Source organism: Melanaphis sacchari, unplaced genomic scaffold (assembly GCF_002803265.2).
Source record: "Melanaphis sacchari strain LSU unplaced genomic scaffold, SCAv2.0 Contig564_pilon_pilon, whole genome shotgun sequence".
In the NCBI taxonomy this organism is placed as follows: domain Eukaryota; kingdom Metazoa; phylum Arthropoda; class Insecta; order Hemiptera; family Aphididae; genus Melanaphis; species Melanaphis sacchari.
The window spans coordinates 66,398-84,683 of NW_020271393.1; the positions used below are offsets into that span (position 1 = coordinate 66,398).

Genomic DNA, 18,286 nt, shown 5'->3' on the forward strand with positions numbered 1-18,286 from the left:
ATAATATTTTATACATAAAATATATTCATACCATATCCCACTGTTGACATTCTTGAGTTATTCTAGAAAATTTAGCGTTCAAGTCGGCCATTGTTTGTACAAACTCTGAATTATTTCCTTGATCTTTCTCTGGTTGAATTGATTTAATAATGCTTTGGAATATTTTATTCTTGCTAGATAACATAGATTGGTAATACGACATGCGTACTAAAATGCTCTAAAATTAAAATAGAAAATTAAATTAACTTTTAAAATCGTAGGTAATCAACTTTAAGCATAACTTACCTTTAAGTAGTCAATATCTCCATGTAATTCTTTTTGACTTTTACTTAATTTTAATGTGGATAAAAATTCTTCACAATTATTCAACCAATGATTTATTTCTTGTTGACCTGTTTCAAGAGCGTCATACTGAACGAGCATATGATGGAGAGCATTTAATTGTACAGGTATACTTGCTCTAATATTGACAAGAGATTCTATAAATCAAACAAAACTAATTAAAATACACTATTAGGTAAATATATGATCATATATTTTCAACTTGTTATTTTTTTTCCTTGGATTTAAACATTTAAAGTTAAAACGTATATGTAAATTATAAAACATGTACACAATGATATTATATAGATACTTTAATATTTTATAATATTATAATTTCAATATCTCTTTACAAACACATTTTAATATTGTAAAAAAAATTCAAAAGTCTAATGCAGTAGGTACCGAGGATCGGGTGAAGACACAAGCAAGGTAATGTTTAACTTACAGAACTATGATTGGTAACTGATTTAGGGGTTCGATCCACAAAATTTTTATTTAAAATAAAAATATGTTTTCGTTATGAAATTCAATTCATTTAAAAAAATTATTGTTCTATTTAAGTGTAGAAGTTTATTATATTATGCTTATAGAATTTATTGTATTCTTTCCTAAAACAATGTAGGTAATTTGTCATTTAATTAAAATTATTTACATCAGTCGGATTACAGTTAGACCATACACTGGGAAATACCACATATAATTTTAAATTTATCATATATGTATTTAAAATAAACTAAATCTCATGAAATTTTATTTAATTTTTATTGTTTTATTATTTTTACATATTATAATACAATAAGATTAAAATATTATTTAATTACTTATTTAAGTTGAATAAGTATGGGTATGTATATTGATTAAAAATGTAAAAAGTTAGTATAATAAGTTTATAAACATAAATTAAATATTGAAAAAATATTTTTACAAAGAAAATAGTTAAACAGGGGCATCAAATTTTCCGCAAGCCTACTATCAACATAGAGGCCTTAATCCAAGTCTGAAATTTGACGGCTAGTTCTTTTACAGATTAGAAATAAAGCACGGACATGCTATAAAAATTATAAAATGATTATAAATTAAATTTATTTTTGTCTGGTAATTTATTAGTAGCGTTTTAATTTATCTTATGGAATTTATAGTGAAAATACATAAAAAAATAAAACCATTTTTCGATAATTAGATTTATCAATTAAATACCAAGTAAATTTAAAATAAAAACAATTCATTATAAAACTATAATATGGTTAAGATATTGTTATGTTAATTTTTTTGTTCAGATATTTAGAACAATATATAAAATAATGAAATACTTTATATATAAGTATATTATACATTTATGGATGTAACTTATATGAAATTGACTTACCTTTTTCTCTTTTAACACACACCATCATCTCATTGACTTCATCCCTTGTCAAATCTTTTATTAGCACTTGAAATTTTTTACTAATTGCCTTAAAAAGGTCATCCATTTGATCCAATTGTGTTTGAAGATTCTAAAAAAAACATATGGTTTGAATCGGAATCATTTTTAGATAATTAGCATAAATATTATCATACTTGGATGTCACTTAAGTAGTCTTTAATTTTTTGGGACGAACTCAAATGTATTGATGACATAATATGTTCAGCTCTTATATTCCATTTATGTAATTTGTCTAGTCCTTCTAAAAATTCTTTACGATTTCTTATCATATCACCAGAATGCATGTAATCTTTAGCTTTCTATAAAAAATATTGTATTTATAATGATTTATATCAATTTATCCGAATTAGTTATTGGATTATATAGGTACTATTTACCAAAAATATACTTTCCCACGTAGTTGTAATACTTTGAAACTCTTGTTTTAATTCAGTACAAATTAAATCTTCACATGTTGCAATTAAAAAGCTAACAGTATCATTAAGTAATTCATATTTTTCTTTCCAGACACCAATATCCTAAAATCCAAGTATAACTCGTTCAGTTGTTATTACATAATGCATATTTACGAAATTAAAGTTTACTAAAATACCTGGAAAAAATTAATTCGTTGTTCGTGGGGCAAATCAATTTTTTTGATAGCATCCTCTAACCATGCTTTTATATCTTCAGATAACGATTTCCATCGTCTCCAATATGAAATTACTTCTTCAAGCATGCTTTGTGCACATCTTAGCTCCATCGCAATACTTTTCCATTGTTCAGCAGTTTGTCTCATGAATTTTTCAATTGCAACTGTCTCTTTATACTCTATACGGCATTCATGTTTATATTCTTGTACAACATTTTGCATATCTATAAATGCCTTATTAAATTCTTGAAATATATTATTTCCTATAACGAAATTGTTGTATTTCTCAAGAAGTTGCAAAACATCTTGATGACAGCCATACTTAACAGTCCATGCTTTTAGTTTATTTTCAGTCAAATTTAAAAATGCAATCAAACAACACTAAAAATAAATAAACTTTCTGTCATTATTGTAGAGTACATGCTTTTAGTTACAGTTTAGTCAATCAAATTTATCATATTAAGTTTTCAATACTTGCAAGAAATTACAATTTTTTTTTTTTTTTTTTGCTGAAATATTATTTTTGTTAAATTATAAGTTATAAAATACCTTGTGTTCTAAAAATTTTAGATAAGTTCGACGTTTATGTGAATCTATTTCAATATTATTAAGACGTCTTAAGAGATCATTCACTTCTTTGTTTTGATTTTTAGTTTTAACCAGCAGCTCATTGAATTTTTGTTGAACTTCAGGTAAATCAGCAAAAAATGTCTAAACAATGATAATGTTTAAATTAAATGTCTTTAAAATATAATTAAAATCAATTTGTACTTTATGATCTTCCAGTTTTTTACTAATTATAACCGCTGTCTCCTCATTCATAACAGATGGGATATTATTATCATTTATGAGTTGCTCAGCTTTTGTAATCCATTCTCCGATTACTTTAAATGGTTCTGGTAAACAGAGGTCTAATTGCCATTGCCAATGTTTCATCTGTAAGAATGTTTATAATACATATTATGATTTTAAACAACATAAAATATTAATGCTTGAATTTCCTTTACTAGATTATCTAATAATGTCCAAAGTTTTTCTAATTCTTTCCACGATTGTACTGAAATACCAATTGATGAACCAGAATTACAGATTTTTTTTAGTCTGTTAAATAAATGACTCATAGACACAATTTCATCCTGGACAGCAAAAAATTCCTGATAAAAATGTACAAATATTATTATATTACTTTTATTTAGTTATATACTAAAATGATAAAATAATTATAATAATTGTTATTTTTATAATTACTAACCAAAAAATCTTGAGATAAATTTTGAGACCAAGACAAGTATTGAGTTTTTTCAATTAACCACGTTAAAAGAAGATTATAATCTTTCTGAATTTTATCGATTGTTTCACCACTTTCACTTCGAACTTCAGGATACTTATGTACAAATTGTGCTACATAAGTCATTACCGATCTTTCATCCGGTCGATCTACATCGACATCCTAAAAATATATTTTAGATTAATAATACAAATTTAAACCACATTGAAATTTATTATAATCAACATTAAACATACTTCTGGATCCAACAAACGAGTAATACCTAAATCTTGTTCAGCGATATTGAATGCAGTTTCTAATCTGGTACGATTTGTTTCGTTTTTCAAAGTAGTTATATCAATTAAATTTGTTTGTATAGTATCTATAATAGTTAGGAAAGCTATGCCATCTCTCCAACTTGGTCCAAAATCTTTTACTTTTATATTACTTTCCCTAATTTAAGCAAGATATTATAAGTTTATGTATTATTTTAACATAAAAATTAATTAAGCAATTATTAATCAAATACGTACTTTGGTATTACCGTTCCGACCCACTTTAATAATGTTTTTTTAGCACCATCGGCTTTCCGGTTAATTTCCATCGTAGGAGATCGAATGCTTTCCAAGCTACTTGTGCTTCCACTAAAAGAGTAATTCAATGACGAGAGTCCTTTTGTATTTTCTTCAATCTGTTAAGTAACAACGAAGAAGCTTAAAGAAACAACCAAATTATAATTTACGAATATAATTATATTATATTACATTTTACTAGTGAAAACCATTTTTTATAATTGTTTATAGTGTTCGAAATGTTTAGTTATACTCACGTCATTATTTGTAACAGTAATTCCAGTTTTACGAAGCTTAGAATTTAATTTTATAATAGTTTATTAAAATAAAAAGTAAACAATTTATAATTTGTAATTTTATTACCTGGAAATATAATATTATAGTCCAAATAAGCCCTAATACTATAGGAGGTCGCCCATCAACTATGTCAGCAGAATTTATATTTACTAATTTGATCTAAAAAAATATATATACATACAAATTTTTAAAATCTTAAATTAATGTGATGCATCCATAAAGATCGTTACTTACTCGTTTACTTTGTAAAAATTGTATTGCAGAATTTACATTACTCAAAAAATGCGGTCTCCTCATATTACGACCTCGCTCAATAGCCTTAAACATTTTATTTTTTTTTTTTAGTACCTAAAGATTATATTTTAATTAAATTTTAATAGATGTTTACCAATCTTTCTCCTGATAAAACTTCCAACAATGCAAGTAGTTTAGTACCATCTTTAAGATCTTCAATCAAATCATCAATTTTCAATGGCGGTATCCTCTACAATATAATAATGATTAAAATTATACGATCGAATATTGAATATTTTGATATACGTTACTTGGCTTAGATATGAGTTTATCCAATTAACAAAGGTCTTCTTCTGTACTCTTTCCTGCTCGTCTATATAATAGGTACAAAACACAAGAACACCATATTGATATTAGTTACATGCGCCTTAAGGCTGTTTTATTCAAATAAAATATAATCTAGTGAAATCATAAAGATTCCGTGTGCAATTGCAATTTGTAATATTGTTTTAAAAACATAAAATATATAGGACAGTAGATCACTTGTTTTTATTTCAGGTTGTCACCGTGCCGGTATATGAACTGACATAATAATAATGCAATAAGGGACAAATGTTTAATCGATACTATTATATTAAACGGCTTAGGAATATCGCACTACAATTTCATTTTTACAAGTCTTGCGTAACAGCAAAAACCAAATAATCAGCAAGTCTGTACTGGTACAATAACCATTGTTGTTGTTATAAACCATAAATAGAATGTCACATTAATATGCGAATAATAGATTTTCAATTTTAAAATAATACGCTGATAAAACAATGAAAAACTTATTTTTTTTAATGCATTTTAAAAAATGTAATAAGGAGAAAAATATAAAATAAAATAATTTACTAATATTTACAATTATAATATTTCTTAATGTTTACTGCTATATAAACAATATATCCAGTATAAAAATAACAATGAACTTTTATTTAAAAATAATATAGAAGTTATACCTATAATAGTTATAATTTAAAAACAGAAAACAATTAAGTTGTATTACATATCTAATACTTATAATTTGGAACCTAACTAAATATATTTTTATTTTATAATATTTATACTGTATAGATTATTTACTTATGAAAACTAGGAAGTAATTTTTAAAAAGTAAATCATTGTTTATTTGTTTTCAATAATAAATAAAATTATATTTTGAGTCTATTTTCATATAAGTATTGAGTACTTATTAGTTATTTATGATAAACAGAATATATTAAATATATTTATTTAAACATTTTAACAAATATTAAATTAATTAATTTATCGGAATTACACTCAAATATTATACTTGAATTTTGATTAATTTATGTACCTATTGAAGAAAAAAAAAATTATTTACAGGTTTCGGGTTTTCAGATTTTGGTCAAGTTTTATACGAGTGTTACAATTTCTTGTTAATTTGGGTGCAAAACCTATAAAATAAATAATAAGTATATAATATGTTAAAATAAGGTCATTATGTTGAATAAGTCTTCAAAAATTTTATAAGTGACAAAGAATAGTTAGTTTGAATATTTTGATATTTTAATCAGTTATTTTAAACCTTCATACCCACAAGTTACAATCTATGTGTTTTATTTAGATTATAATCAATGTAGGTACCTATCCAAGTTTACTTTTAACGGATTCACCTGATATAGTGATATATATATAAATGTACGATAAAGCTTTGAGCTTTAAATACGTGTTTTAATTAGATAAACGGTAACTGTTTGATGTTTAAAAACTTTTTTCAATAATAAACCACTAAGAAACGAGTCACAGACATGCAATACATAGATATTAAATTCAATAACGGTTAGGTTGTATGAAAATAATAAAATAAAAACTACATTTACAATAAACAATTATAAAATTCGGCACAAGATATTCTATTGAAACTAAATTCATAACAATAACCGGTTTTTTATTATAATTTATGAATATTAATATTTAATAAAGGAAGGTTTTCTTAAACTATTAGATAAAATTTTATAAATTAAATCAATATTTTAAAGTATTAGTAGGTATAAATGATATATATACAAAAATTATTAATTGTTTATACAAAAATAAAAATTTAGCGAATAAGCAAAACATACATTTATTATATTATATTAGTTATTAAAATATTATTGAAATTCTCAGTAATCTTGTATTAATTTTAAATGGACAATAAATGTAACATAAAAAGCGTATTAATTTCACAGTAACTATAGGTATAGTTACTTCTAGCTTTATTTGTAACTGTTATCATAATCTAAACAGGTTTAAATGGTCGATAAGGTATAATTACACGTTTAAATAATTACGTCCAATACGTAATATATATGCAAATTAGTAGTCAATATATTAAATAGGTTGTTGTTCAAAAATAAATTTGTTTTAATTGTAACAACTAAAAAAATTGAGTAAATAAATAAAGCACCAAATATGAAACAGCAATTCTAAAAAAAATAGTAATTTAAGTTTATCTTCTATCTTCTATACATAAAATGTGTTCAACATAAAGGTAAAACGAAATATTTGAAAATAATGACTTTGAATTTGATTAAATTATTTTTTATTATACAAATAAATTTACTATATTATTTGTTTTTAATTTCATTTTCAAATTTTTAATATTTTTTTAAAGCATGGGTATCTACTTACTTTTAAAAAATAATTATTGTTTTTCAACAATTGACATAAGGTTTTTCATTATCTAAGAACTTACTGATTGATGCAAGTTAATATTCTTTTTTTTTTGCAATTCGAATTTATTGCATTTTTTTTTTTCTTTTTGTAACAGTCTTCTTACGATTTAAAAATGTTTATGTTCATGTAAATTTATACGGTTTTCTTGAATTTAACTCGCTCTAAATCAGTCAATTTTTTAAGGTAGAAAAATTATATATTAGGCCAGTTGTCTAAAACAATAATCTCATTTAAATACAAACACAAAAATGTGTTTTGATTCATATATATGTATGCTCGTAGAGAAAAAAACAGTTAAAATTATAATTTTTCAAAAATAAATACATTAAAAAATAAACTAAATCAGTGTAGATAAATGTGTTAATATATTTCATATTACTTTTATTCTTGAACACACTGTATACTATAGATATATTATAAGTATATTTTCTTTTTATAAAAATGTAATATTTTGTGTTTATAGAAAAAAATTTTTGATTGTGATCACATTATAACGAGTTTCCTTCACATTTAATATGACTAAAGGTAAAGGCATAGAGTAGGTATCTACATAAATAATTGAATACGCAGAGCAACTTTTACGAGTGGCTTAAGTAGCCTTAAATTCTCATCTATTAAAAAATCAGTGTTTTAATATTGTATAACTTAAAATCATAGTTTTACTAAAAGTTAAATTAGACAATCAAATAACTGAAGGTTTATAAAATTCACATATAGATATTATTTTAATTTATATGGTACCGTTACCATATTTCAAAAATGTGTTCACAAGACAAGTGTACATCATTTGAACTTTCAAATAATTTTATTTATGTTGGCTAAATAACTGGACAGTGAATGATTTCACAATAGCTTATTTTATCCGGGGGCAGCGGCTATAAATAAGATAACAAATAAACTGCATAAAATGTATTTTATGAAAGTCCATTGAAATCGATTAAACTTTTTTGATGCTATTTTAATGTCAACCTCTATAAATAGATTGGTGTGCTGGTTAGATTTTTAATCAGGCGTTTATTATATGGTTTATAATATTATGATGTTATGTATGTCAGATTATTTGACAGGAAGTGGAATAAAATTAATTAAAAAAAAAAAAAAATAACAAATTCTAGTAACAATAAGACTTTTAATATATTTTAGTAATAATGGTAGATAGTAGATACCTATTAACTGAATAAAAAAAAAAAAAACCACAAATGTTATTGAATAGTAATATTACTATATATATAACAGTACTTACGAATTTACGATTACATTTAGAGAATTTAATCCCAGTAATGTTATTAAAGAATACATGTTTAACGATGAATATAAAATGTGATTTTATAAAAAAAATATATTTACGCATGCTTGTACATATTAAACAAAGCTTATGCAATTATAATTTTACAAAATCATATTATATAGCGTTGAGGATTAAAACACATTTTTAAAAATTACAGTGTATTTTAAAAAGTATTTTTGGAAAATTTTAAAACTTCAATTTTAATACCTAACGACTCAATCTTAGCTTTTGACTAGGGTTATTATAAAACTTGTGTACTGTTATAAGCAAATAATAAAAATTATCATTGGATAGCAAAGGTAATAATTATTAAATTAATTGATAATCCAAGTACTTATAATAATATATTATATAATTTATTAATTTATATATATATATAAATATTGTTCCGATATATTATAAATTAATCGACAAGTGTAATTTTGTTGTTTCACTTATATAGATCTAAATTAGCTAAAAAAAATACTAGTTTGATAAATCTAAAATAAACTTCAGGCAAGAATCAATCAGATTAATATTTTAACATAGAGATATTGGTATCTTTGAATAAGCCTAATCTATGTGTATTTTGTTTTAAAAACGTAATGTATGTATGTTGTAGAATTCCTCGAAGAATACATAAACAAATTAAAAAATATTAAAAATCCTAATTTAGGTAATTCAGTAGTTGTATAGATATCAACAAGCTATATAAATTATTTTATAGAAAATAATTGTACAATATATATATATATATATTATACAGGTATAGTGTTTTTATTTATTCATAAAAACTATAGATATGAATAATCTTTTTTAAACATCTAATATTCTAAGATATTGCTTACTTTTTATTTCTTCAATATGTAAGTCAAATTGTGACCGAGTACCGACGAAAGATTTTCTCCAAGTATTCGGGGACGATAGACTATCTCTAGACGAAGACCTGCTCATTGAACCTTCTTGATCAAATGATAACGAATGTTTGACTACAGGGATTGCCGCTTCAGGGGAACTTATAGTTTTTACACTTTTGTGTACTGTTATCATGTTCACGATGACCATTTTACCCTTTTTTCGGCCATCTTTTGTGTATACATCGCGTTCTTCGAGTACTTGTTCAAACGTTTCATCACCCGACCCATCACGTAATCCCTCGCCACCTACAGCTACTTAGTAAATTTTATATCAGTTTTATTTTATTTCTGTTTTCATTACGACTGTGATCATTGATTGGCCATAATATATTATATATATTATATTGTCAAATATCTAAATATTTTTGTGGAAAAAAAATTTTCCTATATACAGTAGACGCCGCTTATAAGACTCACGGATATAAGGTTCAGTCGCTTATTAGACTCAAAATCGTCTGGAACGGTCGGAACGTATTCAAATACATTAAAAAAAAAATCGGTTTTAAGACTCAACACTTCGGTTATAAGACTCAAATTTCGTAAAATAAATAGTAGAAAATAAACTTTTTTGGTTATAATTTAGAAATAAATTGGGTTTGAAAAATGAAATAATATTCGTGTTGATTATTTCTAGTTTCTGTTGGTATCTTATAACGTATAATAATTTTTATCGCAGATAAAAGTTCACATTTATCGCAACGATAATTATAACGATTATAATTTTAGTTTTTTTTATCGGGATTATTAAATTTATTCAATAATAAAGTATGTAATATGTAATATGTGTTAATGTATTAAAATCAAAGCAAAATATGTAGTAAAATAAAATTTATAAATACGTAATTAATTTTTTTTTCCACTTCGCCTATAAGATTCATTCGGTTATAAGACTCACTTTGTGCTGGTCCCAAAGTAAGTCTTATAAGCGGCGTCTACTGTATTTACAAATTTTTATTTATAAAATTATAAACTATATTACAATTACCAATATTTTTAATAATATACTTTTAATCACCTAAATTCTAACTAAACTCTCAAACATGTTAATAATATGTTTGACTATAGATATGTAGATATGTGGCTACGTATGACCAACGACTAAGGCCACGACTAGTTTTGGTGACGACTACCGACCATTAAATGAGTGACTGCGTATAGTAATAATAATTAATAATATAATTATCATAATATTATTATTTCGATCTAATAAAATCAAACATAATATATTATACACTAAAATTTGCTTTTGGTATTTTCACGTCTTAAATACAACACCAATTTTGTAGGACAACAATAAACAACGATCGTATCCATGGCAGTTTGCGTCAAAATATACATTTTGTTAGAAAAAAATATACTAATTTTTTATAACTAAAAATATTTTCATAAAATTGTATAATTATCTTATCTGTTATAGTTATTATAGTTTTTATTACTATACAAAGACGTACTTATACGGTATATAATATATTAAACGCCTTGTACTTTATACAATCAAAAATATATATTTTAGTATAGAGCAATTTTTTTTTTTTTTAAAGTTTTAGTAAATCAGTAAATTTTCTACCATCATCCTAGTGTCAAAACCTAATAAGCCACCTGATTTAATAAATTTCGATCTTTAAGTTTACTCCCGTTTTTTGTTAAAATTTTGAAGAAACTTATACTAAAACGTATCCTTCCATGTATTACTGAAAAATCCATTTTTCCTGATTCTCAATTTGGATTTCGCATTTCTTACTTTACTATTCAACAGGTTCACAGAGTTGTTGACGCCATATCTTACTCACTGGAAAAAAAACTTACTATATAAGTGCATTTCTGCATATCTCTCAGGCTTTTGATAGGTATGGCATGACGGCCTCTCTATAAATTAAAAAAAGTTTCTTCATCCTACATTATATTTCGCTGTTATTAAGTCGTATCTTTCAGATCGCCACTTTCAAGTTCGTGTTGGTGATAATTTTTCTTCCATAACCAATATAACTGCTGGTGTCCCGCAAGGTGGTATCCTCTCCCCTATTCTCTACAGTATTTTTGCCCCAGACTAACCATACCTAATACACTGATTGCCGACTATGCAGACGATAAAGCAATTTTATCTATACACTCTGATCCCTTCGTTGCAACTCAAAATCTCCAATCTAACCTCAATCTTATGGAAAAGTAGTACATCGACTGGACATTTAAAATAAATAAATCCATCTATACATTCGACGTTTACCCTTAGACTTACTCCATGCACTGATGTCTTTATTTATAAAACTTTAATTCCCAGTGCTTCGAATATTAAATATCTTGATTTGACCCATGATAAAAGGCTGACCTGGGCCCAGCATATTAAATCCAAAAGAAAAAACCTAAACCTACATCTACGCTTTCTAAAAAATTTCATCAACGATAATAAATATACCACATCAAAACTAAACTACTTATTTACAAATCACTACTAAAACCTACTTGGACATATAGCCTAATGCAAAAAAAAAAAAAACCCAACATTAATAAAATCCAATCATTCCAAAACATTGTACTTCGCAAATTATTAAATGCCCCTTCTTATGTCTCTAACTACATTAACATATAGAACTTAAAATGCCTTTAGTTTACGAAGAAGCTAAAGCATATTATAAACGTTTCCATGCCCGCAGTTTATCTCATCCCAATCCTCTTATCAAAAATCTTGTCAATTCTACAATCCCCGGTAACTCCCCGATAGGTTAAAAACGAAAATAATGTCGTAAACTGTTAGCATCTAATATTAATTAAATAAATAAATAAATAAAAAAAATAATAAAATAGCAAATTGAAAGTGTTACTAATGTGTGGCTGCTTTATAAAAAAATTCGTGTATTATGTATAAATGTTATTAAGGATATAATGTATTTTTTTATAAAATTTGTACACAACTAATCTCTATCACGTTTACTTATTGTGCCCAAGTGGTATAGATTGTAGATTGCACTTAAAAAAAAAAAAGTAAATCAGTAAACCATTGACTTAAACAATAATTTAAGGTGACGGTTGCAAACATTTACTCAGATAGTATACCTACCTTATTATAATATTATGATAGAAACATAATTGTAGAATAATTTTTGTATTAAATTGATTGTTTTATTTTTTTAATATTTGAATCAATAAAGAATAATATGCTAATATTTATAGTCATTTTCTAAGAAAAATAATAAATCTATTTATATGTTTTGGGTACAAGATCAAATATCTATTTATAGTTTGAAATAAAATTATTATTATTATTATTTCTTAGCAAAATGTAATACTTAAACATATCGTTTATTGATAAATTCTTTTAAAATTACATTTTTATTTCATTACATACAATAATTATTAAACAAATAATTGAATATTATTTCCTATCTTAAAGTTGAAATTGTTTGAAAGCTTTAAGAAATACAATTGAATATTTAATTATTTAAATAATAACCACATAAATAACAAATACTTTTGATGAATTTAACTGTACGCATACTATGAAAGTTACTACTTCAGTTAAAATAACACCATTTCTAGAATGAAAGGAAAAAAAATTGTGTTCAAGTACTACACCTTGTTGTATTGTTTATAATAATTTTTGGTGGACTGAGCAGCCACGTATATATTATATGATATATAATATTATGTAGATACTATTCTATAGAATTCTATTACTTTGTATAGTTAGATAAACAAATAGGTAGTATGATAAATAATAATCGGTTAATTAAATATTGTGTGTGTAACTATCAATATAATTAAGAGAATACGTAATATTATACTGTAGTGATGCGAGGACGCCTAATATATCTGGATTAAATAGGTCATAAGTCGTAATCCGTATGAACTATATAGGCTAGACGTCGTGTACTGTTTGGTGATCAGTTTTAAATCATTACTTAAACATTAAAAATCGATAAGAGAAAACTAAAAATTGAACAATTACGGATTGCATAGATAAACTAAGAATAATATGTTTAATATAATTCATTATACATACTATTGTTAGTGTTGTCATTAGGACCATATCACTACAAATCTCGTAAACCTCACGGGATTCTACAAGTTTACAACTGTTATAATAATCGTAAACTCATAAGTCATAACTTATAACATTTTAAATGTTCTTCTAAAATTTTTCTTTTTAATATAGACTCAAGTCTGTAACAACAACTGATAATAATTATGATAAACGTGTACAATATTATAGGTACCTTATATTTGGGAGAGATATTTTGTTTTAATAACCTAAGATGGATCAGATTTTTTTTTTACAACCTATTTCATAAATTTTTTTGTAATAATGTAAAAATATAGGTTAGGTATACAATACGTATTGTTGTGTTGAATGTTTATCACTTAGTAAAATGTCCCTATTGAAATATCTATCAAAATACAAAAGAATTTTCGATAATAATAAGCGAAAGTGTAAGCTTTATGAAATTAAACAATTAAATAATACCCAAAACAATGGGTGATTTAGTATTCAATATATTATACAGTTAATTCTCCCATAGATTAATGACTATGTGATTACCGATTTATGATATTTAGTTTCAGAATTTAAATGTGTACGATATAAATAGATACTTATAATTTATGTTGTATTTTTATCACAATATCACAATAATGTAGGTAAACACTTTTAATTGTATAAAAAAAATGAACTTTTCAACTTCAACATTCCGAGTAGGTACTAGCTTTTCTTAATAATTAAAAATATCAGGATTAAAAAAAAAAAAAAAGATTGTTGATTAAAATTGTTTTGCTTGATCAAAAATCTTAAAAATTTAATACAAAATTGTTCATAACTTTTGAATAGTGTTTGATTTTGACAAATCCTAACAAAATTGTGAAAATTTACATATTGTTTTATAGTTAAAAGTTTTTAATATTCATACCTAATTTTTAAAAATTTAATACAAGGTTCCTCTTAAGTACTTTATATTGAAACCAAAAAATGTAAATAAATATATTAACACAATTTTTTTTTTTAGACATTTTTAAAGTTCAAATTGGACGTGATTAGATTTTTAAACTATATATGATGATTTTAGGTTTTAATTTGTTGTGATTCAAAAATATTTTTCATGTGATTTTACGTAAGTACATACATAATTATATTTTATATATACAATATCACAATGATATTTCCAAAATATTGAAATTAATTTATAAGATTTTATACCGTTCTATGTTGATTCAGTATTAACTTAAAAGTTAATAACAACAAAATATATGATATAATAAAACGATAAATGCAACATTTTTGGGAAAATTTATTTAATTACTATAATAGTAGGTAAATTAAATTATAATATAATAGTGATAAAGGCTGATCGTCTTTGCTCAGAATCGTTTTTCATTTACAATGATCCATTTGAATTCAAATTTAACACCTACATTACCGCAACTTCTTCAATGACGAGGTAAACTCGTTATTCACTGTTCATTAGAGTCGATCACCTACTTTTCTCCTTTTTTAATCCACGAATTGAAAATATTATTTTATCTAATCATAAATTTAGTTTTTTACTAGATATTAATGATAAATAGTTCTAATTATTGTATTTTTATTGCGAATACTTTAAATGGTTGCTTTTATTAACTTTATTTATTTTATCAACAAAATTAAAGGTCGTTTAAACTATACAACTACATTTACGAGAAGAAATATTACGATAAGTTCATAATATATTTAAAATTAATTCGTAATTTTACATTTCTTTAATTAAAATATTGAATTTATGATAACTAACAGTGAGTTTAATATTTGGATGACTTATTAATCAAAAAAGTATTTTTTTGATTATTGTTTAACCATTGTTTAATTCAAAAAATAATAATAATTTGAATGACGATGTTATAGAAAATATCAAATTTTCAATTGCGAAAAAATAAAAAAAATATGCAGTATAAATGGGAAAATACCTGATAATTTCCAATACCTTCATCTATAGTCTACACAGACAAATACATACTTATAACCGGTTTTATAACCTGTTAGATATATTTATATGATTTATATATTGGTATAATAATAAGTTTACTTCTTTTTTGAAAAAAAAAGATAGTACTCTATTATCTTAATCAGACTAATCAGTATTTATAAGTAATAACTAATAATACTAATAATTCAACAATTATGTATTTATAAAATATATTTTAGAATTATACACAAAATATTTTTGTTATTCAAATTATCCAACTTAAAATCATTTATAACTAGATTATAAATATATATTTTATAGGTAAACTAATAAAAAAAAAATTAGGTATACTCATTAGTCATTACTCATATTAAGCTATTTTAAAATTATAATTTTAACATAGTACAGAACCTTGTAAAATACATAGTTAATAATGTGAAAGTTTTATTATGCTATTATTGATGTTTTTAAGTATACAATTAATGATTGCTCGACATAGATTAAAAGGATGTTGCATTTTCAAGACAATTTTTAAACTGAAATTACATTTAAGTCATTTTTGAAGTCGAAAAAGTAGAGCTTAATTCGCGATTAATAATTAGTATTTTTATTTTTTTAATTTTTATTATTTTACTTCAAAAAATTAAAAACTAAATTGTTTTAAATCAAACATAAAGCCATTTGAAATATTGATAGGTGTTAGTAAATTATGATGTACAACATTTATGTAATAATTTATTATTTATCTATCTGTTGTATCTGTTGATTAAAACATATAATATAATAATTATACCGTATAAGTGTATAACGATCGACAATTAATTAAATTATATTGTTATTAATTTTATAACTTTTTATCGTATATAATATAGGTTTTAAATATTATTAAATTAAATACATATTAATTAATAAATAATTTTAAAAATAGTATCTAACTAATTATTGTTTATAAAATAATGGTATTATACCGATACTAAATTTATAAGTATTATAAATTACTGTAAAATTATATCATATCGAATACACTCTAAACACACACGGTAGGTACTACCATTTAAAATTTAAGGTATCCATTTACATTAATTTACTTATGAATTATGTATAGCTATTACTATTATAAAATTTGTCTTTTTAAAAATCATAATTTCTATTATTCATATTTATTTTTTAAAATTATAATATATTTTATTATTATTATTATCATTATCATGTAATAAAAATGGTTTAATTATGTCATTCTAGAAATTAGTAAAACAAGTATAGATAAACTAGGTAGGTAGTTCACACTTTATTTTATTATAAAAAAAAAGTTGTTATTTTTCAACCCAAAAATATTTAAAATTGTGTAAGAAATTATACCACGAGTCACGACTCAACTATATTTAAACAATACTATTAAATGAATAATTGATTAAAATTTCGAGTCTCAATAACTTTCTAAATTACAACAACTGAATAACAGATGACTGTGTTAACTCTCATGGATAGACTATAAATTAAAGACGTTTTCCTCTGATGTTTTTTATAATTTTCTAGAGTATTACAAGGATATCTTAAATAAGCAATTCTAATATTTACGATTTATGTAAATTTTCCTTTTTAATACAGGTAAAAATTACATGATAGTTCTACTCAAAAAACTCCCACACAACGCTATAAAGTAGAAAGGTAACTGGCGGCCCGCGAACATTTTTATCTGACTCGTGTTAGATTTTCAAATTACATCATAACAATTTTAAAATTAAAAATTCATATTAAAAACAAAATAAATGCTAATTAAAATGTATGTTTTGAATGACCTTTTTTTTGTTTCTGCTTTCTATGTTCTGGCCTTCTAGATTTTATTTTCTAATAAGTAGCCTTCTAGTAATTTTGAGTTGCCCATCCCTGCTACAAAGCAATATACTTGATATTCAGTATAATATTTCATTATGATAATAATTGTAATAATATTTCAATATTTTCATTTTTATAACAGAATCTAAAATATGTTGATATGATGCCACTACAAAATGACATGTATCATATTTAATATATTGTATAGCTTATAATAAATTATGTACCAATACGTTAGATCACAGTCGTTCTACAGAGGACAATAGTATACTAAAGTAATTAAAATTATTCCGAAATTTACCAGCATCTTGACTATCTTTAGAATCTGTAGATTTTTCAAAAAAATCTACTTTATCCTTGAACGATTTTTTCGTAGGCACCTTATCTTGTGACGATGGTTCATCTTTTTTCGTCGTTTTTAACGAAAAAAAAGGCCTCTTGGGCCTGTCCATGTTAAAACCTCTTCCCCACCTTCAACACATATTATCACTTTTCTTTATAAATTGCACTCGATAAGGTTTTCAAACCAATTTACAAAGTGTATAATATATGGTAAAAATTAATAGCTTCAAACATTAATTATTTAAGTAGATTTCATAAATAAACTAACGACACATTGTTACACATTGACGGCGGAGCATAACATGCAATCAGACTACAGCAGTAGGTACGCAACAACTGTCGACTGATCGCCAGACTGCCGGAGAACCGGTTCAAAGTGTAGAACGCCGGTTCTACACGAGATGTTTTGCAGTGTTGCCCCATTAATCAAATTCATCAAGATATATGAGACGAAATGCCTAACACATTGCACAACATTTCTTACTAGTTACTAGTAACTGCTCAACGTTTACTGTTACTAGA

At 24.3% G+C, this 18,286-nt stretch overlaps 1 protein-coding gene across 1 annotated transcript in view; it reads right to left on the reverse strand.

Annotated features, from left to right (window-relative positions):
* LOC112599890 (nesprin-1-like) overlaps positions 1–18,083 on the reverse strand; it is a 76,356-nt gene extending 58,273 nt beyond the window's left edge. Inside the window, 19 exon segments of the mRNA XM_025347014.1 lie at positions 32–217; positions 286–479; positions 1,691–1,820; positions 1,885–2,049; positions 2,128–2,268; positions 2,343–2,762; positions 2,931–3,092; positions 3,153–3,317; positions 3,389–3,535; positions 3,634–3,831; positions 3,906–4,101; positions 4,182–4,339; positions 4,478–4,513; positions 4,584–4,676; positions 4,752–4,835; positions 4,906–5,001; positions 5,063–5,124; positions 9,591–9,911; positions 17,724–18,083. Of these exon segments, the coding sequence (XP_025202799.1) occupies positions 32–217; positions 286–479; positions 1,691–1,820; positions 1,885–2,049; positions 2,128–2,268; positions 2,343–2,762; positions 2,931–3,092; positions 3,153–3,317; positions 3,389–3,535; positions 3,634–3,831; positions 3,906–4,101; positions 4,182–4,339; positions 4,478–4,513; positions 4,584–4,676; positions 4,752–4,835; positions 4,906–5,001; positions 5,063–5,124; positions 9,591–9,911; positions 17,724–17,874 (3,105 nt within the window). The 5' untranslated portion in view covers positions 17,875–18,083.
* Positions 18,084–18,286: the final 203 nt, after the last annotated feature.